This window comes from Bos grunniens, chromosome 3, assembly GCF_055505025.1.
Source record: "Bos grunniens cultivar Pamir isolate PY7600 chromosome 3, Bosgru_T2T1.0, whole genome shotgun sequence".
In the NCBI taxonomy this organism is placed as follows: Eukaryota; Metazoa; Chordata; class Mammalia; order Artiodactyla; family Bovidae; genus Bos; species Bos grunniens.
In genome coordinates, this window is record NC_141167.1 from 20075155 (window position 1) to 20099038 (window position 23884).

A 23884-nucleotide genomic window follows, 5' to 3' on the forward strand; every position below is an offset into this window, starting at 1 on the left:
CCTTTCAGCCTGGTTGGCATCTCCTCTGGAAATCTTCCATAACAGCTGGGTTAGGTGTCCCTTGCTCACATTCCTGCAGTATCCTGTTGCTTGCCCCATTCTAGCGCTTACTACACTATTGGACTTAAACTTGCTTATTTACAGGCTCTATGCCACACTTAACCTTACCCACTTAGGGCAGGAACTGTGCCTTTCCTAGTTATCTCTAGAGGGATGGGGCTTGTGGGATGGGACGCACTTGTCTGCCACTGTGTTGAATTTCACATTGAATGGAGTTGCTGATAGTGAGGTTGGCAGTGGGCCAGAAGGATTCCTAGTCACAGCTGAGACAATTTACTGAGGATTTACATACAATGTGACAGGCACTGGAGACTGAAAGGGCAGAAAGAGGCAGCAGCCTGGGATGCGGGCTGTCCAAGAGAAGATGTGGGGGTGGAGAGGCATGAGGGAAGAAAGCCTTTTGAGCAGGAGAGGTGGCCAGTGATGTTAGTTGTTGCCCCAACAGGACAGGTGAGCAAAGGACTAAGATTGACCTGCTGCTGCTGCTAAGTCGCTTCAGTCGTGTCCCACTCTGTGCATCCCCATAGATGGCAGCCCACCAGGTTCCTCTGTCCCTAGGATTCTCCAGGCAAGAACACTGGAGTGGGTTGCCATTTCCTTCTTCAGTTGCATGAAAGTGAAAAGTGAAAGTGAAGTCGCTCAGTCGTATCCAACTCTTAGCAACCCCATGGACTGCAGCCCACCAGGCTCCTCCGTCCATGGGATTTTCCAGGCACGGGTACTGGAGTGGGGTGCCATTGCTTTCTCCAAGATTGACCTGCACCTCTTCATTGACCTGCACAATTAGGAGGTTATCAGAGACATGGCTGAAGTAATGCAAGTTGTAGGGGTAGGGGTGGCAGAGAAACAGAACTGTAGTGAGTTGAGGAGAAAATGGCCTGTGGAGGGATAGAAAGTGTGTAGAAGCTTTGCTGTGAAGTGAGAAAACCAGAAAGGTGACTGGAGGGGGACAGGAGGTAGAGATAAGTGATTTTTCTTTTCTTCTTTTTGCTTATTTTTATTTTAGGATTGGTAAGAATTAAGTAAGTTAACAGAAAAATGCCTAATTAAAGAGACCAGTTGAGGACCCAGGGGAATAGAGAGTAATGGATGGAGTGATGGCCCAGAGGAGACTGGTTTGGTAGGTGCAGAGCTCTGGTTAAGGGGTAAAGAAGGAAAAGAGAAGGATGGATATGGATTCTATAACACGAGAAGAATGAAGAGACTGTGAGGACATTCTTGCCTAATGGCCTATAACTTTTTGCTGAGCCCACAAGTAGATCTCCTGAGAACAGAGGGAAGAGGTGGAAGGGTAAGGAGCTTGGAGTTGTAGATTTCCCAGGCCATTCACAAAGTTTAGGCTGTGGACCGTGAGTATGAATGCCAAATTGGATAGAGGTCACTGGAGTCCAGATCATGTGCCTTTCCTGTGAGCCCCAACATATCACGGGTTTAACCCCATCAGAGCACTTTGCACTTTTCAATAAAATCACCTGGTTGCCTTTCTCTCTGCCTCATCAGTCAGCAAGCACCTTGAGAGCAAAGACTATATTTGTTATGTTAACCACTACCAGTCCTTGTGCTTGGCTAGGACTGGCACCCAGGACATCTGTTTAATTAATTACTATGTGGAGTTTAGGAAAGTAAAGTGCTCATTATGAACACAGTGTGTTGAATGGCAGTTTAAATAACACTTGTTGAATATCGTAATGTGCCAGGGATGATGCTGGCCAAAATCATGAAGATGGAACAGGTTGATGTTGGAATTGCCTGGCAGCTTATGGGCAAACAGGAGGGCTTAGTGCAGGAGGGAGTGGCCAGGAAATCAGCCTGGGTCAAGGGAGAGGGTGAAAGACAGGAGGCCTGACCTCAAAGGAAAGGAAGTGACAGAGAAACAGTATGAGGACCTTAGAGAATAGTGTGTGAAGTAGGGGGAAGCCAGCAGTCTCCTCTTAATTCCCACTGGAAGCATAATGTAGGGGATGGACTCGTGCTGGGGACAGAGTCAGATTTCAATTGTGGAAAAATGTACATGGAAGACGTTCTTTGGCCTGAGACGTTTGAAACTTTATCTTGAGGGTAATGGGAAACAACTGAAGAGTTTTAAGCAAATCTGCCCGATTTGCATTTTTTAAAAAGAATCTCACATCGCTACACGGAGAATATAGCCAATATTTTGTAATAACTGTAAATGGAGTGTAACCTTTAAAACTGTATAAAAAAATAAAGCACATTTTATTGTAATGATAAAAAAAAAAGACTTTCACATCACTGTGGAGATTAGGATGGGGTAAACCTGAAGATCGGTTAGGAGGCTGAAGCAGGGATCCCCCTGAGGGATGGGGGTAAATTACAACAGAGCAGTGGAGATGGAGATAGACAATCTGAGGGAGAATTCGATGGTCTAATTGGCAGGAGTCTGGCAACAGTTCTGATGAGGAGGGCAAGGGAGAGGAATACAGCAAAGACTTCTCTTGAGTGACCAGAGAGTGATAACAGACACTGAAATAGGACCAACACAGGCACAGGAGCAGGTGGGAGGCCTTGATGATGGGGCTCATTGAAGGATGTATGAAACCTACCAAGGAAGATGTCTGTGGTCATTTAGTCATGTTCTATGGTTTTTCCAGTGGTCGTGTATGGATGTGAGAGTTGGACTATAAAGAAAGTTTAGCGCCGAAGAACTGATGCTTTTGAACTGTGGTGTTAGAAAAGACTCTTGAGAGTCCCTTAGACTACAAGGAGATCCAACCAGTCCATCCTAAAGGAAATCAGTCCTAAATATTCATTGGAAGGACTGATGCTGAAGCTGAAACTCCAGTACTTTGGCCACCTGATTCAAAGAACTGACTCTTTGGAAAAGACCCTGATGCTGGGAAAAATTGAAGGCGGAAGGAGAAGGGGACGACAGAGGATGAGATGGTTGGATGGTATCACCGACTCAATGGACATGAGTTTGAGTAAACTCCGAGAGTTTGTGATGGACAAGGAAGCCTGTCATGCTGCAGTCCATGGGGTCGCAAAGAGATGGACATGACTGAGTGACTGAACTGATGGATTTGGGAGTCATAAAACCTACAGATGTAATAGGAACTTGAAATTGGTACATTTCTCCCCCTTCCCCACTATTTTCTTTAATTCTTTTAAAAATTGTACTTACTGGTTTTTTCAATCATCATCAAATCTCTCTTTTTTTTTTCTTGGCCACCCTGAGTGGCTTGCGGGATCTTAGTTCCTCGACCTGGGATTGAAACCCAGATCCTGGCAGTAAAAGCACCAAGTCCTCATCACTGGACCATCAAGGAATTCCCATCAAATCTTATTTTGAAGAAAAGTTGAGACAAAAATAAATCAGTGGCTGGAGTCTCTTAATTGAACATGATTGCCCCCCCCTTTACTTCCCCCTACCTCTCAAAACTTCACTGATTTAACACTGAAGAAATATTAAAAGAAACACAAAAGCTCTGAAAAGGAGGCAGTAGCAGATGAAAGTCAACAGATACTTGGAAGGCAGGTGGCGAAGCGTTACCTGGATAGAAACTTTGCAAGAAATTACAGACTAAGTGCCAACCAGGGAAGATTACCAACATGAAGCAAATCAGTTCACCCAGTTTAACCTCAAGAGGCTTAATGCCTGGGAAACATGAGTTACCCCAGAAAGTCAGCTTGGAGGCACAGGGTTAAACACAGGTGCTTGGCTGGAGTCCGTGTGCAGAGCCCTTTGCTGTGGCCCCAGAGCTGTGCTCTCAAAAGCCAAATAATTCTATGGACTTTCCTGGTGGTCCAGTGGTTAAGGATCCGCCTGCCAATGCAGGAGATCCCTGACCCGGGAAGATCCCACATGCCTCAGAGCGACTAAGCCCATGCGCCACAACTATTGAGCCCGTGTTCTGGAGCCTATGAACTGCAACTACTGAAGCCCGAGGGCCCTAGAGCCTGTGCTCTGCAACAAGAGAAACCACCACAATGAGAAGCCCTTGAACCACAGGAGTAGCCCCCCGCCCCCCGCAACACGAGAGCAGCAGTAAACACCCAGCACAGCCAAAACAAAGCCAAACAACTCTATCAACTGCCTTGCTGCATATGGAGGAACTCCGGAGGCTTCCATACTCGGGGATCTCAAACAGGGTTTGAAGGGCAGGGAAGAGGTGCAGGGTGGACAACTGAGGGGTGGAGGGAAGGTCTGTACTTCATAGTGACAGCCCCAGGCCCTCCCCACGCTTCCCCCCAGGATGCCGACTGCCAGGCACTACGCCCCTACCCTCTCATCCTCCCTGTGAAAGTAGAAAATTCTTCTCCAGAGGCCCTGAGAACCCCAGGTGGGGATAGGAAAAAAAGAAAAAACCTCCACTGACATTTAAGAGTTTCTCAATGACAAATCTAGTTGTTGCCTGATAAAGAAATTTTTGAGGTTCTTCCATGGTGATCCAGTGACTGGGACCCAATGCAGGGGGCCCAGATTTGATCCCTGGTCAGGGAACTAGATCCCATATGCCGCAACTAAGAGTTCACCTGCTGCACTTAAAGATCCTGTGTGCCACAACTAAGACCCCGTGCAGTCAAATAAATAGTTTTTTAAATCAACTTCCTAAAAAAAAATTGTTTTCAAAACTGAAGGAAACAATACCTATTGAAAACAGCCCACCAAAGTCTCAGTATAATAAATGAAAAAGGCAAGCACCAAAGCATATCGTCATACAATTTCAGAAATGGTTTTCAAAGCATCAGGAGTGGAAAAAACAAGCCACAGACAAAGGCACAGAAATCAGAATGTCAGATTTCTCATCAGCAAGCCTAGGGAGGCTCAATCTAAGGAAGCTTGTTGCTAACCTGGAATCATACACCCAACCAATCTGACATGAGGTCAGAATACTTTCAGACTTTCAAGGACACAGAAAAAATTTCCTTACTTAGGAAGCTACTGGAGAATGTGCTTCAACAAAATGAGAGAGTAAACCAAAGAAGATGAGGTGGACCCAGAAAATAGGACGATGGACAGAGAAGACTAGCAAAAGGAAATCCCAGGACAACATTTGTGTACCAGGCTTAGCAAACAGTCAGTCCAAACTGGAACAGAAAGACAAGAGGTTCATGAGAGAGAGGTCTTTGGGGAAAAGATGGGACTGATCAGTTAGAGGCTGAGCATTTGGGAAGATTGTTGCTATGTGTTTCAAATATTTGGAAGAAAACAGCTCTAGTACTTAGAAAATTAAATAGTTGAAAAAATAAACAATTACTACCTCCAGATAAAACCAAGTTTAAGAGAAGGAAAACATAATAGTAGTTTACAGCTTGAGTGAACAGTGTTTATTTACATGATCAATAATGTAAACACTAAATATAGATTAACTATAAATTGTGGAAAACTATATTGTGAGAATGAGGGGAGGACAATAGGGCTTAGAGTGGAGTAAGAGAGCTAATTCCTCAGAATTAGAAATAAATATTGCCTAAAATTGATGAATCAGGTAGTAGCAATTATTAGTTTGTGAGGGCTGCCCTCTATTGCTTAAACAATAGAAATTTATTCTCACGGTTCTGCACCTCAGATAAAGGTGTCCAAGATCAAGGTGTCACAGGATCGGCTTCTCCTAAGGCCTCTCTCCTTGGCTTGCAGATGGCCACCTTCAGGCATCTTCAGATGGTCTTCCCTCTTCCTGTGTTGGTGTCCTAAGCTCCATTTGTAAGGATACCAGTTATGTTGGATCAGAGCCCACCCCGATGACTTCATTAACTCAGTTACCTCTTTAAAGACGCTCTCTCTAAGGAATTCCCTGTGGCTAATTCCAGTGATTAAGACTCCATGCTTCCACTGCAGGAGACATGGGTTCAATCCCTGGTCTGGGAACTAAGATCCCACACGCCACATGATGCTGCCAAAAAGAATAAATAAAAAATTAAAAAGCAAACAACAACCACAAAAAATGCAACTCTGATTTGGAAATAAGTAAATAAATAAAAATAAAGACCCTGTCTCTAAACAGAGTCACATTCTGAGGTACTGGGAACTAGGGCTTCAACATATGAATCTGTTGAATTCAGCCTGTAGCAAGCAGTATAAACTCATTATTTGGACGTATAGAGGTGGCACCAGGAGAAATAACCAAACGAGTTGAAAGTGGGTTGCCTCTGGAGTGAGACTGAGGATGGCAAAGGGGAAGGCAAGTGTTATACCTTTTTACCAGATATCAGGTGGGCAGCCAGGCCTTGAGCCCAGTCTGGCTCTAAACCCGGTGTTCTTCCCGTCTACCGTAAGGTTAGGAGCTCCTCCAGACCACGGCCGTGCCTCATGCCTCTCCTCGCCGCCCTCAGCAGCTTGCACAGCACTTTACTACATGGGTATGACTTACAACTGTATCACTATAACCGTTAAAGCCACTGGTGACCTAAATGGAAAGGAAATCTTAAAAAAGGGTATATATGTATATGTATAATTGATTCACTGCACTGAACAGCAGAAATTAACACAGCATTGTAAAGCAACTATCCTCCAATAAAATTCTTTTTTAATTAAAAAAGCTGCCATTTGTCAAGTTTCTTTTGTTGTTTGGGGAAAAAAAAAGAAGAAACTGACGCAGCATGGTGAACTGGGTGCCATGGAGCAGACTTAGCTATGGAAGGTAGATCATTGGTGATATCCAAACAGGAGACTGCAGTGGTGTGTGGAGTCCCCACCCAGGTGGTTTGCACAGCCTTCAGCAGTCGCATACTGGTGATGGTGAGCGAGTTGGGGAAGATGGGTACCCTGGTCTCCCTGGAACCCAGCAGTGTGACCCGTGACATCGGCAAGCCTGTGCTGACCACTGAAGTCCTCCTCGGGAAGGATGAGCCTCTCATCCATGTCTTCACAACCTGGTGGCATTTGTGTTTCAAGAAGTTGGAAAACAGAGCCATTCTCCTCGCCCTGGCCACAAAGGACAAGAGCATGGAGGTGGTGAAGACCCTGAAGAAGGTGATCCAGACGTGCCAGGTGTGGTGACCCTGGAGCGGCCACCCCTGCTGTCCAGGAGGGCCATGAGGCAACTCAGACACCTCCTCAAGGATTTGAAGGCCCTCCTTTAGAGAAGGAGGAACTCTCTCTGGCTTTGGCCCTTGAAGCTGGAAGAAACACAAACATCTCTGGCTGACCCTGGTTTGGCGGCTGATGTCCCCCCTGGAGGGAGGACGGGAAACATGTCCTGAGAATGTTGTGAGTCCTCCTCCCCAAGTCCAGATAGCTGCACATGTGTGAGAACTGATGGAATGAGTCATGTCCCTCAATTGTTGGGGCAAACATTTTTTTTATGAAAAATAAATGTTTTTATTTATTTAGAAACTGATAGAGGAAGACAGATCCAAGGAAACCTAAAGGGACCATAATATGGAGCGTTCAGCTGAAAGTTTCTCACCTGCAATATTCTAGAATCGCTAGGTGCATCTCTGATAGCGCTCTGAGTTTTGATCCTAGAAAGGGTCCATCCACGGCAGGGGAGGGGCACGAATGTTTTCCTGCCGATGGCGGTGTTTCAGCCCCTCCCTCCTGGGGTCTAGTACAGCCAAAGCATCCCCATTTACTTGAGGCCGATTTGGCTGTTAAAGGTGGCCATGGCCTCTGTAAGTTATTCTCAGACTTGGGGCTGTAATGTCATTCACAGTGATGGATGCCTGATCCCATGAGAGGTTTTGGTCATTTCTGTGTTTCAGTTGATCCACAGTTATTCACCTGGATGTTAATGCTGACAGGCTATCTTGGTTGACTCCATCCCTGAGACTACGTGGACGCCCTTCCTGGGAGAACATACCCATTGCCCTCCGGGGTGCAGTGGAGGTCAGTGTGTATGTATGTCTGTCTTAGCAGGCCTCAGATTATTGCTTCCTAATAAAATTCTGATAGCTGGGCCCCATCAATATCTCAAATACATGTGAGGAAACGTTAATTTAGAATCAATTTTAGGATGTTTCAGACTGTAAAGTCCTTTTAACTAGATCTCTGGCGAAGATGTAGGAGCACTTTATGGGACTGTAAATTTCATGTTGAACCGTCTTCGTGAAATACACATCTCCCCTACCAACAAGCTGTTCTCTCCATATCAATCATGGCCCTGCAAGTAATGTTTCACAAATATTCTGTAAATCACAGAAAACCCCATGATAATGTGAAATATGACTTTCACTTGTCTGTTAGACAAAAGAATCACACATGCCTCTCTCCCATCAGCACTAACATTTGTTATGGATAATAACACTTTCAATCACAACTATTTTTGGAAAACGGGTTTATTTTAAACCTTCCCTCCCCCACTGAAAACACTCTCCCAAGGACACAGACTCCTACAAACCACAGCCCATTAATCCAACTATGGAATGAGAACTTTTTCTTCCCACTAACTTAAAAAAAAAAAAAAGTTGTTTTTAAAAGAGTTAGCCTAAAAGCCAATGTATAAGATTGAGTAACGTTTTACCTCGGCTGATTGGCGTAAGAGGGGGCTGAGTCTCTAAAGGCCCAGTCTCTGATGCTGTGTGAGGTGCGGGCAGAGAGAGGCCAGATTTTTCTCTGGCATCTTCGTATCCACTGGAGCCTATGGTCCTTTTAGTCACTGGCACCAGCAGAGAAGCCAAAGAGCTGCAAATATATTTTCTCGACTCCATGACAACATAGCTGGATCCTCCCTGTTTGAGCAGCAGGTGGCCAGTTGTAGAGGAGTATTTTGAACGTCACCACAGCCATATGGGTGACAGAGGCTCACCCTGCCTCCAGATGACTGCTGGGAAAGCAAAGCCTCCAGCATAATAACTACAGGCCTTGCACGGTTCTGAATACTTTGGTAACCTGTCTGTTCTCCCTTCTCTGTAGCCAGCTTCAGGACTGACTGATCATGACTTCTATAAAGGAGCAGGCAGCAATCAGCCGGCTCTTGAGTTTTTTACAGGATTGGGACAATGCTGGCAAAGTCGCCAGGAGTAACATCCTCAACAATTTCATCGAAGCCAACCAAGGCAAGACTGCCCCTGAGCTGGAGCAGGAGTTTTCCCAGGGAGCTAGCTTGTTCCTGGTCCGCCTGACCACCTGGCTGAGACTCACGTATCCTTTGCTGAACAGGAAGACAATTAGGTGGTCCATGGGGTCGCTAGGAGTCGGACATGACTGAGCGACTTCACTTTCACTTTTCTCTTTCATGCATTGGAGAAGGAAGTGGCAACCCACTCCAGTGTTCTTGCCTGGAGAATCTCAGGGACGAGGGAGCCTGGTGGGCTGCCATCTCTGGGGTCGCACAGAGTCAGACACGACTGAAGCGACTTAGCAGCAGCAGCAGCAAAAGAAAAGGAATGAAGACTGTTGAGGGAGTGCTTCCCTTGACTATCTCTCAGATTTTAGAACAGGATGTAATAGTGATCAAAATACCATCTCCGAAGTCAAGAACTCCCTCAGCATCCTGTCTTTCCAGCCTGTAAATATATCCTCATTCTCTCTGCTAACCTCTCTTGCTCCCATCAGAGCTGAAGTGGGTGTTCTTTGTCTAGGACCAATCTTCTATCTGTACTATGCTTGAATCCCCTCCTGTCTCCCCAAGGATTTATTCATTCTCTCCTATAGACTTTACTTTTGCCTTATTACCAGGTGTTTAAAATATATATATACATATTTTTTAAAATTTATTTGGCTGTACTGGATCTTAGTTACAGCATTTGGGATCTTTAGTTGTGGCATGTGGGATCTAGTTCCCTGATCAGGGATGGAACCCAGGCTCATTGCATTGGGAGCACGGAGTCCTAGCCACTGGACCAGCAGGGAAGTTCATCCTTACCAGCTTTGTCATCAGCATTTATGTATGCTCAAATCTCTTCTAACTTAAAAACTGAAATTCAGTCCTTGCTGGAACCTATATTCCACCTTGCTTCTGCCCTTTGTGCTGAAGCCTGTGGAAAAGGCTGTTGACCTTCCCCACCTCCCTTTCTCCTCCACCCACTGCAGTCTGACTTCTGACTCCTCCGCTCCACTGATGCAGGTCTTGTCAAGGTTACCAATGCTTTTCTAATTGTGAAACCCAGTGACCACATCCTCAGTCCTTATACATGACCTCTCAGTGGCATCTGTCACACAAACCATTCCCACTTCTCAAAACACTGTTCCCTAAAACTAATGTAATGTTTATGTAAATTGTACCTCAATTAAAAAAAAGGAAAGAAAAAGAAGCCCTGTAGACCACATCACCAAACACACACATACACACTCACACACACACACACACACACTCTTCCTGTGGTTTCTGTGATACCAATTCTCTTGGTTTTCTCCTTTCTTTCTGTCCATCCTGCTGTTCTTCAGTTCAGTCGCTCAGTTGTGTCCGACTCTTTGCGACCCCATGAATTGCAGCACGCCAGGCCTCCCTGTCCATCACCAGGAGTTCACTCAAACTCACGTCCATAGAGTCGGTGATGCCATCCAGCCATCTCATCCTCTGTCATCCCCTTCTCCTCCTGCCCTCAATCCCTCCCAGCATCAGAGTCTTTTCCAATGAGTCAGTTCTTCGCATGAGGTGGCCAAAGTACTGAGTTTCAGCTTTAGCATCCTTCCTTCCAAAGAAATCCCAGGGCTGATCTCCTTCAGAATGGACTGGCTGGATCTCCTTGTAGTCCAAGGGACTCTCAAGAGTCTTCTCCAACACCACAGTTCAAAAGCATCAATTCTTCTGTGCTCAGCTTTCTTCACAGTCCAACTCTCACATCCATACATGACCACTGGAAAAACCATAGCCTTGACTAGACGGACTTTTGGCAAAGTAATGTCTCTGCTTTTCAATATGCTGTCTAGGTTGGTCATAACTTTCCTTCCAAGCAGTAAGTGTCTTTTAATTTCATAGCTGCGGTCACCATCTGCAGTGATTTTGGAGCCCCCAAAAATAAAGTCAGACACTGTTTCCACTGTTTCCCCATCTATTTGCCATGAAGTGATGGGACCAGATGCCATGATCTTTGTTTTCTGAATGTTGAGCTTTAAGCCAACTTTTTCACTCTCCTCTTTCACTTTCATCAAGAGGCTCTTTAGTTCCTCTTCACTTTCTGCCATAAGCGTGGTATCACCTGCATATCTGAGGTTATTGATATTTCTCCCGGCAATCTTGATTCCAGCTTGTGCTTCTTCCAGCCCCCCCTTAAACTTCGGTGTTCTACGGGACTCTAGGCACAGCCATCTTCTCTGCTCACTCTCAGATTCTCCCTAAGTGATCTAACCACTGTTGGGATGTTGCCATCACTCCAGTTTAAGCACTCTCAGTTGTGTCCCCTGCCCACATTTCTCTGGAATCTGAGTTTCATATCTCAGACAACTGCCACCTCCACTTGTCTCCCACAGAAGGACTCTCACGTCTCTGGCTTGGGAAGCTAGATGAATGGGGTGTCATTACATGGGAAGAGAATACAAGGAGAGGAGTGAGTTTGGAGTGGATGTGTTTGATTGGGGACACGTTGTGTTTGAGGAGCCTGTGCTCAGGAGCCCCAGCAGCAGATGGGGGCCGAAGACAGATGTAGTCCCCATCACGGTGGTAGTTTGAGTGGTGGGTGGTAGCATTATTCATCTCAAACATTTTCTTTTATTTATTTATTATTTATGTATCTTTGGCTGAGCTGGGTCCTGGTTGCTGTGCACGGGCTTCCTTTTCGTTGCGGTGAGCGGGGGCTACTCTTCGTTGCGGTGCACGGGCTTCTCGTTGCCATAGCTTCTCTAGTTGTGGAGCACAGGCTTTAGGCACACGGGCTTCAGTAGTTGCCTCACGGGCTCTAGAGCGCAGCTCAGTAGTTGTGCGGGGACTTAGTTGCTCCACGGCATGAATCTTCCCAGATCAGGGACTGAGCCCATGTCCTGTGCTTTGGTCGGTAGATTCTTATCCAGTGTACCACCAGGGAAGTCCTCAGACCTTTTTCTTATGTATTTGTCTCTTTGCCTGAACCCTCTCCCTTAAACCTCCTCTTTATTTGACCAATTCCTCTCTATTATTCAGGTCTCAATCCAGGCATCACTTTCCCAGGAAGCCCTTTTCAGAGTCCCAGACTAGTTTATGTTCCCCTGTTAAATATATTCATGGTGCTTTAAACTGAGATATTGATCTCTCTTCCCGCACTGGATTGTAAACTCTACAAGGGCAAGAATCACATCTGTTCTACTCATGTCTGCATTTCTAACGCCTAGCACATGCCTGGCACATAAAGGGTGCTTAACACATGTTTGTTGAACAAGGGAATGATTGAACCAGAGAACCTGCAACTAAGCAGAACTAAAGGCTTAGGTAACCACAGCTTTCTTTTTTTACAGTTAATCATTGATAAAATTATTAATCAGACTCAGACCTAGGACACAGTCCAAAGGGAATCCTCTGAATACATCTTTGGGTTAACTCCAATGTTCTTAGACATTAATGTGCATAAAAGAGGTTTTAAATGCAGATAACAAGTGTACTCCCCCACACACAACCCCCAAGTTTTGATTTAGTAGATTGAGGGTGAGTCCTTGGAGTCTTGGTCAAAAAAACGCTGGGTGACTCTGATGCCAGTGATCCACAAGTGGTGTTTTGAAAAACATCAGCACTACCATCTGACTTTGTCCCCTTAACTCGTGACACTAACCTCACCAAGGCTGTCACTAACCTGACAACATTTTCCATTCAACCAAAGGGTGACGCGAGTAAGGCAGAGTCATACGTGTTCAGAGTCAGATCCTAGCTTTATTTAAAACTGTGATATTGATTGATTGATAAATGTGAACCATTTTTAAAGTCTTAATTGAATTTGTTACAATGCTGTTTCTGTTGTTCATGTTCTGGTTTTTTTTGGCCATAAGGCATGTGGGATCTTAGCTCCCCAACTGCAGACTGAACCCTTATCCCCTGCATTGACCGCCAGGGAAGTCCCAAAACTTTAATACTTTATTCATCGTGGATATTTGTATTATTTTTCTTTTTTTTTAATAGTGCAGGAAATAGTATTTAGTCACTGAGTCTTTTGATAGGCCCTTAAATTTCATACTTGAGGGAATTCCCTGGCACTTAGATTAAGATTCTCCACTTTCACTGCCCAGGGTGTGGGTTCAATCCCTGCTCAAGGAACTAAGATCCTGCAAGCCATGTAGCATGGCCCCCCCAAAAAAAACCTACCAGAAGAAAGTGAACCACTCGCCTCATACCCAAGCCCTGGCTCTGCTTGACCACTGCCCCTTTTAAAGCTCTCCTCTCCTCTCCCTTCTATCACTGTTTCTCAGTAACCATTACAGGGTCTTTCTTCAGTTCAGTTGCTCAGTCGTGTCCAACTCTTTGCAATCCCCATGGACTGTAGCACACCAGGCTTCCCTGTCTATCACCAACTCCCGGAGCTTGCTCAAACTCATGTCCATCAAGTTGGTGATGCCATCCTCTGTCATCCCCTTCTCCTCCTGCTTCAATCTTTCCCAGCATCAAGGTCTTTTCCACTGAGTCAGTTCTTTGCATCAGGTAGCCAAAGTATTGGAGCTTCAGCTTCGCATCAGTCCTTCCAATGAATATTCAGGACTGAGTTCCTTTAGGATTGACTGGTTTCATCTCCTTGCAGTCCAAGGGATTCTCAAGAGTCTTCTCCAACACCACAGTTCAAAAACATCAATTCTTTGGCACTCAGCTTTCTTTATAGTCCAACTCTGACATCCATACATGACTACTGGAAAAAACCATAGCTTTGACTAGACAGACCTTTGTCAGCAAAGTAATGTCTCCACTTTTCAATATGCTGTCTAGGTTGGTCATAGCTTTTCTTCCAAGATGCAAGTGTCTTTTAATTTCAAGGCTGCAGTCACCATCTACAGTGATTTTGGAGCCCCCCAAAATAAAGTCTGTCACTGTTTCCATTGCTTCCCCATCTATTTGCCATGAAGTGATGGGACCAAATGCCATGATCTTAGTTTTCTGAATGTTGTGTTTTAAGTCAACTTTTTCACTCTCCTCTTCCACTTTCATCAAGAAGCTCTTTAGTTCCTCTTTGTTTTCTGCCATAATGGTGGTGTCATCTGCGTATCTGAGGTTATTGATATTTCTCACGGCAATCTTGACTCCAGCTTGTGCTTCATCCAGCCTGGCATTTTGCATGATATATTCTTCATATAAGTTAAATAAACAGGGTGACAATATACAGCCTTGATGTACTCTTCTCCCAATTTGGAACCAGTCTGTTGTTCCATGTCTGGTTCTAACCGTTGCTTCTTGACCTGCATACAGATTTCTCAGGAGGCAGGTCAGGTGGTCTGGTATACCCATTTCTTTAAGAATTTTCCACAGTTTGTTATGATCCACACAGTCAAAGGCTTTGGCGTAGTCAATAAAGCAGAAGTAGATGTTTTTCTGGAACTCTCTTGCTTTTTCGATGATCCAGTGGATGTTGGCAACTTGATCTCTGGTTCCTCTGCCTTTTCTAAATCCAGCTTGAACATCTGGAAGTTCTACCACCCCTTAAATGTTAGTGTTTCCAAGAATTCTCTCTTCAGCCCTCTTCTTTTCTTCCTCAATCATTGCACTGGTTAACTGAGGCATTGTATCATTTTTCTCCATATCCTAAGTATCAATCAGAGCACCAGACATTTAGTCGACACTCAGTCAACGCTTATTGAATGAACAACGTGTTTGTTTGTTTGTTTTGTCACACTACACAGCTCGTGGGGTCTCATTTCCCGACCAGAGACTGAAAAGGCAACCAGGGAACTCCTGAACCACGCTTTTAATATATAGTTGTATATGCAGTTTCTACACCTGAACTTTATAATTTCCTAACTTTTTGTGGCCTTGTCATACAACAGAGAAAACAGACTGGCTGAAGACACATAGCATTTTGAATGTCTCTTCAAAATGCTGTATTTTGAATCAGTGACCCCGACCCCAGTGCTCTCCAGCCCTCTAGTTATGGTGGATTTGAAGGAAAACCAATCAATATACCATCATCATGTTTTATAAAATTGACTGCCACCTCCTTCCACCTTAGCTTCAAACCCCTTTTTTAAACTTGAACTTCCAGAACTGATCAGTAAAACTAAGGATGTATATATTATAATGGCAAAAATGATTAGTTACCATATATTGAGTCTTTTTATGCTCTAAGCACTGAACTTTGTGTACCATACGAATATCTCATTTGAGCCTCACACCAAGCCTAATAGGTGATTGGTACTGACCCATTTTATAGATTAGAAGGATGAGCCTTGAAAAGGTTGAATAATTTACTAGTAGGCACAGAGATGGGGAGGGCATGGCAACCCATTCCAGTATTCTTGCCTGGAGAATCCCCATGGACTGAGGAGCCTGGAGGGCTACAGTCCATGGGGTTGCAAAGACTTGGACATGACTGAGCGACTAAGCACAGCACAGCACAGCTACACAGATAGACACTGGCCCCAAATCCAGACATCATCCACTCTACCTCAGGGTCTCCCTGCCACGGTCCCACTTCCAACACCATCTAAGGAGACCGTCTGGCAGGATGGCCTGACAGTAAGAACTCAGACTCTGAGTTAGGCTGCCTAGGTTCAAATACCAGTTCCATCAGTGAACTTGGGGACCTTGGACAGGTCATGATAACCTGTCTGCGGTTATCTCCTTGTGAAGAAAGTAGAAATACTGATAGCATCCACTGCAGGGTAACTGAGACCAGGCAGGCAAAGCCGTTCGCACAGGGCCTGGCACACAATGAATGCTTAGCACTTGCTAGCTCCTGCTGATAGCTTGGCAGAAGTGGCAAACTTCTGGAACTAATTGCTGGAAATAATGGACCAGAAATACATATAGTGAGTGGTTATGATAATAAGGCTAGCCTGGGACAGAGGAAAAAGAAGGTGTCAAAAGTTGGTCAGCCCGCACTGAGGAGGCATGGGGCAGGAATGGGGGCATGGGTTTCAGGGAAGCAGGGTGATGAGCTGGTAGCCTGGCCCCAGCTACAATGGCAACAGGCAGGGGAGCCTGGCTCCAGAGCAAACACTGTTTTTGCAGTAAAGAGCCTTTCCTAATGAGCCAATCTGTCTCTACTTCTATTGGCACCCTGGGAACCAGGGTGCAGCAGAGATAATTTGCCTCATGCACCCTCCCTTCCCAACAAAGCACCATTACCTCCAACCCATTACATTAGCCTTTATCAGTCTTGGAAGCTCTCAGTCATCCTCCATGAGCTGCAATAATTTCAGCTAATTTCTTAAGTGTTCTAAGAGCCCGTGATGTGTTATGAGCCTAGTAATTGTTGACTGGTTCCTCTTCTGTTGTGGCTTGATTTCATACCTTGCATCCAAGCTGATGCGTGCTCTGGGTGCTTTATTACATTGAAGCTTTTTGCAAAAGCTCACATTAAAAAATAACATTAAGTACTGAGGTTCTTTTAAATCAGAGTTTAATTTTTCCACCATCTCCTGTTGTTCTTATTAGGAAGACACACAATTCTTCATAAAGATAGTGACTTCCAGTATAAAGCTTTGAGCAAGGCAAAATTGAAAATTAATGATGAAGCTGATTATTTTTTAGAGAAGTCCAAGAATGAGGTACAAAGTAATGAACTGTGCTGAGACCCAAGGGTACAATGGTCATGGCATAGGGAGGATTGTGAAATTGACCCCCAGCATTCTTCCTGCACCTTCTATTCATCAGAGCCTCTTACTCTCTAGAGAGCCCATCAGGGCCAGGGTGGTTGAACTGCCCCAGAAGAGCTTCCTGGAGAACCATGAACACGCCTGCCAGCACCCCTCATCCACCTGTCCCTTCAACCTAGTAGTCCCTCTCAGATAAAGGACGCAGTTCAGCTCTTGGTCATCCTAGGCCATAGGTGGTATCAGGGATCAGACACAGGACGGAAAACCACCCTGAAATTCACTCTTTAACTTGTCATACAGCTACATGACTGGTTCGCCTTTAGATAAGCTGCTCAGGTCCATTGGCATCTTCTTATCAGCTGTAAGCAGGTGAGTTCTGTTCTAGAGAGATTCTGGAGTCTCAGTTGCCTACCGGGCTCACGGTGTCCTTGGCATTCCCACCCCATGGGACCTTGACTTTCTTTTATCGGTGGGTATCTAGTAGCCCTTAAAATGGACCCAGAGGTGGTCGCACCTGTGGTCCTGGCCTAGTTGCTTCTCCATCTCATGTGCTCCATTGATACTTTGCTAGTCAGCATCCTGTTGGTTGTGAATTACAGGAAACTAACTCATACTGGACCTGGGCTTCCCTGATGGCTCAGATGGTAAAGAATCTGCCTGCAATGAGGGAGACCTGGGTTCGATCCCTGGGTTGGGAATATCCCCTGGAGGAGGGAAAGGCTACCAGTATTCTGGCCTAGAGAATTCCCAGACTATATAGTCCATGGGGTCACAAAGAGCTGGACATGACTGAGCGACTTTCACTTTCAACTCATACTGGACAAGGAAAATGTAAACATTATTAGCTCACCTAACTGAAATGTCCAGAGGATGGAAATCCATATTTCCAGGTTCACTAGATCCAAGGACCCAAAAAATATCAGTAGTTGGGCACTCCTGCTTTTTCTTCATTTCTCAGCTCTGTTCTCCTCTATATTCATAGACCTCCATGTGCCGTGGTCTTCAGACGCTCCAGACTTGCATCCTTCTAGCTCAGTCACATCAAAAATAGAGCATGTAGGACTTCCCTGGTAGTCCAGTGGTTAGAACTCCATGCTTCCAATGCAAGGGGGCACAGATTTGATCCCTGGTCAGGGAACTAGGATTTCACATGCTATGAAGTGCAACCCCCCAAAAAAATTTTTTAAGAGAACATGTGAAAAAAAGAAAGCATGTATTTCCCAAGGGTTCCCAAGAAAATCCTGAGCCTCATTGCACCAACTTATACCTGGCCCCAAATCAATTACTACAGTCAGGATGACATACTCTTCAGTCATCTGCTCACCCTCCAAAAACCACACGGCTTATGAGTGGTGAAGGGGTGATTCCCCAAGGGACAGTTGAGGTGTTTTTTCAAGAAGAGACACAGATGTTGGAAAGTCAAGCACAGGAAATGGCCATTGTATTTGACTTTCACATTTCCTTCTGGCAGGAAGAAATTTCCTAACTATTGTATCACTTTATCCATGAAAATTTCCTGGATAGGAGGACTATATGAAGAAAGGTCCTTGAGATCTCTTAGAAAGGTTCAGTTTGGTTCAGTCGTGTCCAACTCTTTACGACCCCATGGACTGCAGCATGCCAAGCTTCCCTGTCCATCACCAAATCTCAGAGCTTGCTCAAACTCATGTCCATCGAGTCACTGATGCCATCCAGCCATCTCATCCTCTGTCGTCCCCTTCTCCTCCTACCTTCAATCTTTCCCGGCATCAGGGTCTTTTCCAAAGAGTCAGTTCTTCACATCAGGTGGCCAAAGTATTGGAGTTTCAGCTTCAGCATCAGTCCTTCCAATAAATATTCTGGACTGATTTCCTTTAGGATGGACTGGTTGGATCTCCTTGCAGTCCAAGGGACTCTCAAGAGTCTTCTCCAACACCATAGTTCAAAAGCATCATAACCTTAGAAAGGTTAGTGCCAAGGAACTTGACAAGTGTCTTATTTCTACTTTTCTATTTCTCTGGACAGTAATCGATACCTCATAGAGTTTCTTGAGGTTGGAGGGGTCCTAACACTCTTGGAAATACTCGCGTTGAATAAGATCAAGGAGGAGGACAAGAAGGAATCCATCAAGCTACTTCAGGTGATTGCAAACTCCGGCAGGAAGTACAAGGAGCTCATCTGTGAAAGCTACGGTGGGTATCATGTAGGACGAGGGTGTCACTCCCCACCCCCATCTCCCTGGGGACCCCCAGAACTGCTAGAGGAAAATGCCCCAGGGACCTGGCTGCACAGGAAGCATTCTGTAGAGTGGACTCACTTAGCTCCCATCCATATTCACCACAAGAAGACCTAGATTTATGACTTTCCTGATTCATCATTTGCTCATATCTTTTCGTGGTAGTTTTGGAAATACTTCATTTCAAATATATCCTTTTTCATGTATCCATTCAGCAAAGAGTTATTGAGTCATTTGTGAATAATTCTAGAAATAAAATTGAACTAAAATTGTTAAATATGGTGCTAGGTATACACTAAATTGGGCTTCCCTGGTGGCTCAATGATAAGAAATCCACCTGCAATACAGGAAATGCAGGTTCAATCCCAGGGTTGGGAAGATCCTTTGGAGAAGGGCATGGCAATCCACTCATTATTCTTGCCTGGAGAATCCCATGGACAGAGGAGCCTGTGGGCTATAGTCCATAGGGTTGCAAAGAGTTGGACACAACTGAAGCAACTGAGCACGCATGCATACTCTAAGGTGCTGGGAATACAAAGCTAAATAAAATACAGTCCTTATCCTCAGAGAGCTTCCAGGGCAGTTAGGAGAGGAAGTCACCCAGTCACTTCAGGGTGTTCCCCAAGCACTCTGCTTGAGACATGCACGGGAGAGGCCATCTCCACGCACCCCTCTCTAAGGTGCATCCCTCACTGCCCTTCTCTCATGTCTTTCTGAGCCTTGGTGTATTTATTCATAAAATGGGACTAACACCTCTCTCTCAGTGTAGTTTCCAGGACTAAATATAGTAGAATTTGTTAAAACATCTAGTGCTGACTGCTACCTACGTGTTAGTTATCATACAACCATCAAACAGGCAAGTTTTATTTGTGCATTTTGCAGAGCCATTTTAAATTTGAAAACAGATTTTGACAAGCTAACATGCCTAGGTTGAAACAAAATCCTCCGGATACATAACCATGAGATGAAAAAAACAGTGATGCAGCATGAGAACAGAGCCTCGATGTTGCTTTGAACAGGACTGGTTAAATAGATCTTAATCCTATTATCTCATATTATATAACCTCAAGTGAGGATACTTTTCATAAACCCCTTCCCACCTGGCATCTCCTCTCTCCTTTGCTCAGGTGTACGATCCATAGCAGAATTTTTAGCAAAGTCCAAGTCAGAAGAGACTCAGGAAGAAGTGCAGGTCCTGTTGGATTCTTTGATCCACGGTAATCCCAAGTACCAGAATCAAGTGTACAAAGGTCTGATAGCTCTGCTGCCGTGTGCATCCCCGAAAGCTCAGCAGCTGGCCCTGCAGACACTCAGGACTGCCCAGGTAAGCCCAGACCACACACTCCAGTGATTCTGATTCCAACTCAGTAATCTGACAATTACCTTCCACAGTTGCACTCCACACAGGCATGAGAAACAGCTCAACCTCCCACTGCCTGTCTGCTGTTCAATCAGCGTTATTTCCAGAAGGCCAGAGCAGGGCAGAGTTCGTGTCTCCCAGCAGACTGATTTGTCCTGTTTACTTAAGGATCAGAAAGATGTTGGCAGACTTAAAAGTGGTTGAGACAAGCAACAAGGATGATGGAAGGACTGTAGAAAAGATTAAAGGAGTCAGTTTGATAGGGAAAGAAGCAGGGTGCCATTGTAGGCTGCATGTAAGTGAAGAAAGGAGCCAGATCTCCAATGCATGGGAACACTGCCTTTCTTCCATTGGCTCCTGCCTTCCTCTGGGTGCCCTGGCATACAGAAAGGTCAGCTTTGGGGCATGGTGATGACCACATGAAGACACCATGCCTAGTGAGGCGGGAACACCATGTCTGCAAGAGAGGTTTTGAGATGAACCATCTAAAGCTCTCAGTACAGCTCCAGGAGGGGCTGCAGGCGCATAGACAACTAAAAGATCAAAGAGGGACTTCTCTGGTGGTCCAGTGGTTGGGACTTCACCTTCCAATGCAAGGAGTGGGGGTTTGATCCCTAGTTGGTGAGCTAAGATCCCACATGCCTCATGGCCGAAAAGCAAAACATAAAACAGAAACAATATTATAGAAAATTCAATAAAGACTTTAGGGAGTTCCCTGGTGGCTCAGTGGTTAAGAATCCGCTTGCCAATGCAGGGGCCATAGGTTCAATCCCTCAGCCATGAGGAATCCACATGCCTCGAGGAGAGTAAGCCCATGTACTATAACTACTGAGTCAGCACTCTAGGGCCTGACAGCCACAGCTACTGAAGTCTGTGCCCTCTAAAGCCCAAGCTCTGCAACAAGCCACCATAATGAGAAGCCCAAGTAGCGCAATGAAGAGTAGCCCCAAAATAAAGAAAGTAGCCCACAACTAAAGAAAGCCCCACATCCATGAAGACCCATCGCTCTTAAATGGTCCATATTTTTTAAAAAATCTTAAAACAAAAAAGAAAGGCCATCAAGAAGACACCAGTTTTGGACTTTGTGGGTGAGTTGTATCCCACCAAGAGAACAGGAAACATGGATTTGCTTTTGGAGGAGTTAGGTTTTTACCCAATAAACTTGATGGGTCTCAATGGCTCCCAAGGGCCCACGTGAGCAGCAGGCCAAGTTGGTTGCAAAGATATAGATGGGTCACTTGTGCAAACAATACTAAATCCTGAGCCCCGCTCCCAGAGAATCTGACAGCTTTCAGGGGGCCTTTAAGTTTCCCCAGGCAATGATGATTCCTAGCTGCACTGAGGAATCACTGCTGGGGACATCTAGTAGAGACGCCCACAGGACAGCAGGAAATTAAAGTCTGAGGCTCCAGAGAGACTCGAAATGAAGATGGCCTTTTGTTGGAGTTTCTGAGTGGAGAAGTGGTATCTGAAAGAGGAGAAGTAAGTAAGATCACCCAGGTAGAGTGTACCAAGTAAGAAGAGAAGGAACACCACCAACATTTGAGAGATGAGCTCAGGAAGAAGACCAGTAAAAATCTAATTAGCATTATTATTTCCAGTTCCCATGTTTTCAGTGCCTCCTTCACTGTGCTCGGGGCTTTACTTACACTGCCTCTTTCAGTCTTCACAATGGCTGATGGAGACAAGGACTATTATCCCCTTGACGGGTGGTGGAACCAAGCCTTAGAAGGATGTTCAGTGACTTATTCAAGGCCTCACATGGAAGATATTTACTAAGTGACTATTAAATCCAGCTCTACCTCAAGACCTTATTCTCTCCATATACCATGCTGCCTCTTTGAAAAAGAACCAGAAGCCATAGAAGGAGAACAGAAAAGCACAGATCTATGAAAATGAATGGAAAGGAGTTTCAAGAAGCAGGACATGATCGGCTGGCTCAAATACAGTAGAGAGATTGTATGGGTACAACAGACCTGGGCCCAGCAGGAAAGGTTTTGGTGAATTGGGGGACTATTCAATGGCAGGAAAACAAAAATTATAGCCTCCTGTCAAAGGATACATGGAGGACAGAGACGTGGCTTCCCCTCGGAAGCTTAGGTATAAAGAGGGAGCGAGCAGTAGTGAGAAGAGACAGAGTTGAAGGGCAGTTGCACTGAAGCTGGGTGAGTGTGAGGATGTTTAACGCCGAAGCACAGGAACCCTATGCGCAGGCAGGGGTGGAAGATGCAGACGGGGCGGGGGGCTGCCTGATTGGGTGAGGTCTTGCTGAAGAAGAGACTTAGGATCTTAGATGAGTTCCCTTCTCTCGGGCCTGTGCCCATCCCAGATGGCCAACTGGTGTCTGCACTTCTAGCAATGGCCGGCTAGCCTCCACTGAGTGCCTCCTGAGCCAGGCGGTCCAGTGGCAACCTTGGCAGAGTCTCGGGAGATTTCCGGCTGCCCATCTCCACCCCTCCTCTCCAGAAGAAATGAACCTCTTCAGTGTGGGGGCCAAGGCCCCGTGACTCACTGCTGCTCGCCTGTCCCTGCCAACTCCCCATTCAGCCAGGCCGCCTGGCTGTTTGGAAGTCAGCTTTTCACTTCTCTCAGTTGGACTAGATGGAAAGAGTAACCACCTTGTTCCCCTGTCTGTCTTGCCAGTCAATCATCGGGACCACACACCCCAGCATCGTGGACTGCGTGCTGAAGGTGCTCTGCACGATGCACTTGGAAGTCCAGTATGAAGGTAAGGGAGATGGGCGGGTCTGCTCCAGATGGCCGAAGGTGGCCACGAGAACTAGGCAGACTGGCTCTGAGACGTTTTCTCCTATTCACAAAGAGCCTTATTGAATGTCCAAGACAGCCTCTGCAGACGGAAGGTGCTACCTTGGTAATGATGGGCAAGTTATGCAGAAAATGACAGTCACGTTCTGCACTAGGAATCAGCCACATGCTCTTGCAGTTGTTAAAATCTTCCTGGGTCCAGGGCTGGCTCTGGTTCCCGGACTTATGTGGCACATCCCCTCCAATAGAAATCACCCTGAGGACTGTTCTTCTAAGAAACTAGATTGAATAATGGTAGTATTAATAGGTTTTTATTTATTGGGGTCGCCTATGCGCCAGCCACTTTCCATGCATCATTCCATTTAATTCTCAAAATAACCACAAGAGTATAGATTCTGGCACATATTAGATATTCAAATGTTCAAATGAATGAATGGTGGGGGTTGGCATTTTTATGTTTTTCAAGCTAAAGCACTGAAGCACAGAGAGATGAAGGATGCTGTTACACACGTTTATACAGCTAACCAGATTCAAACCAGAGCTGTCTGACTCCAAAGCCTGTGCTTTTAAAATGTAGCACATGGCAGGTGTTTATAGGATATTATTTTTCTTCCCTGCTCCTACAATGGTTCAGAAAAGGGAGATTCTGTTTTCAACAGGAGAGATCAAAGAGGGATTCTCTGAGAAGGTGGTATTTGAGCTGAGCCTTCGAGATGGGAAGATTAGGGAAGGTAGAAAGAGGAGGAGAGCATTCTGGAAAGGAGCCTGGTGTCAAGGCCTAGACACGGGGAAGTACAAGATGTGTCTAGGGAATGGCAGGGAGGCCATTTGGTGGAGGTTTGGTAGAGGTCTCACTCCAGGAAGACCTAGGAAGGTAGGCCAGGACCAGATCGTGGAGTTCCTAGAATGCCAGATGGCATTGCGAGCCAGCACTGCAGGGAGA

General features: G+C 45.5%; 1 protein-coding gene and 1 pseudogene across 1 annotated transcript in view; both read left to right on the forward strand.

Moving 5' to 3' along the window:
* ARMH1 (armadillo like helical domain containing 1) overlaps positions 1 to 23884 on the forward strand; it is a 62417-nt gene that overhangs the window by 7412 nt on the left and 31121 nt on the right. Inside the window, exons 2-7 of the mRNA XM_086385076.1 lie at positions 7723 to 7846; positions 8873 to 9100; positions 16901 to 16969; positions 18605 to 18771; positions 19943 to 20139; positions 22819 to 22903. Of these exons, the coding sequence (XP_086241202.1) occupies positions 8895 to 9100; positions 16901 to 16969; positions 18605 to 18771; positions 19943 to 20139; positions 22819 to 22903 (724 nt within the window). The 5' untranslated portion in view covers positions 7723 to 7846; positions 8873 to 8894. The remainder of the gene's footprint in view (positions 1 to 7722; positions 7847 to 8872; positions 9101 to 16900; positions 16970 to 18604; positions 18772 to 19942; positions 20140 to 22818; positions 22904 to 23884) is intronic.
* LOC147375201 (proteasome assembly chaperone 3 pseudogene) lies at positions 6602 to 7018 on the forward strand (annotated as a pseudogene).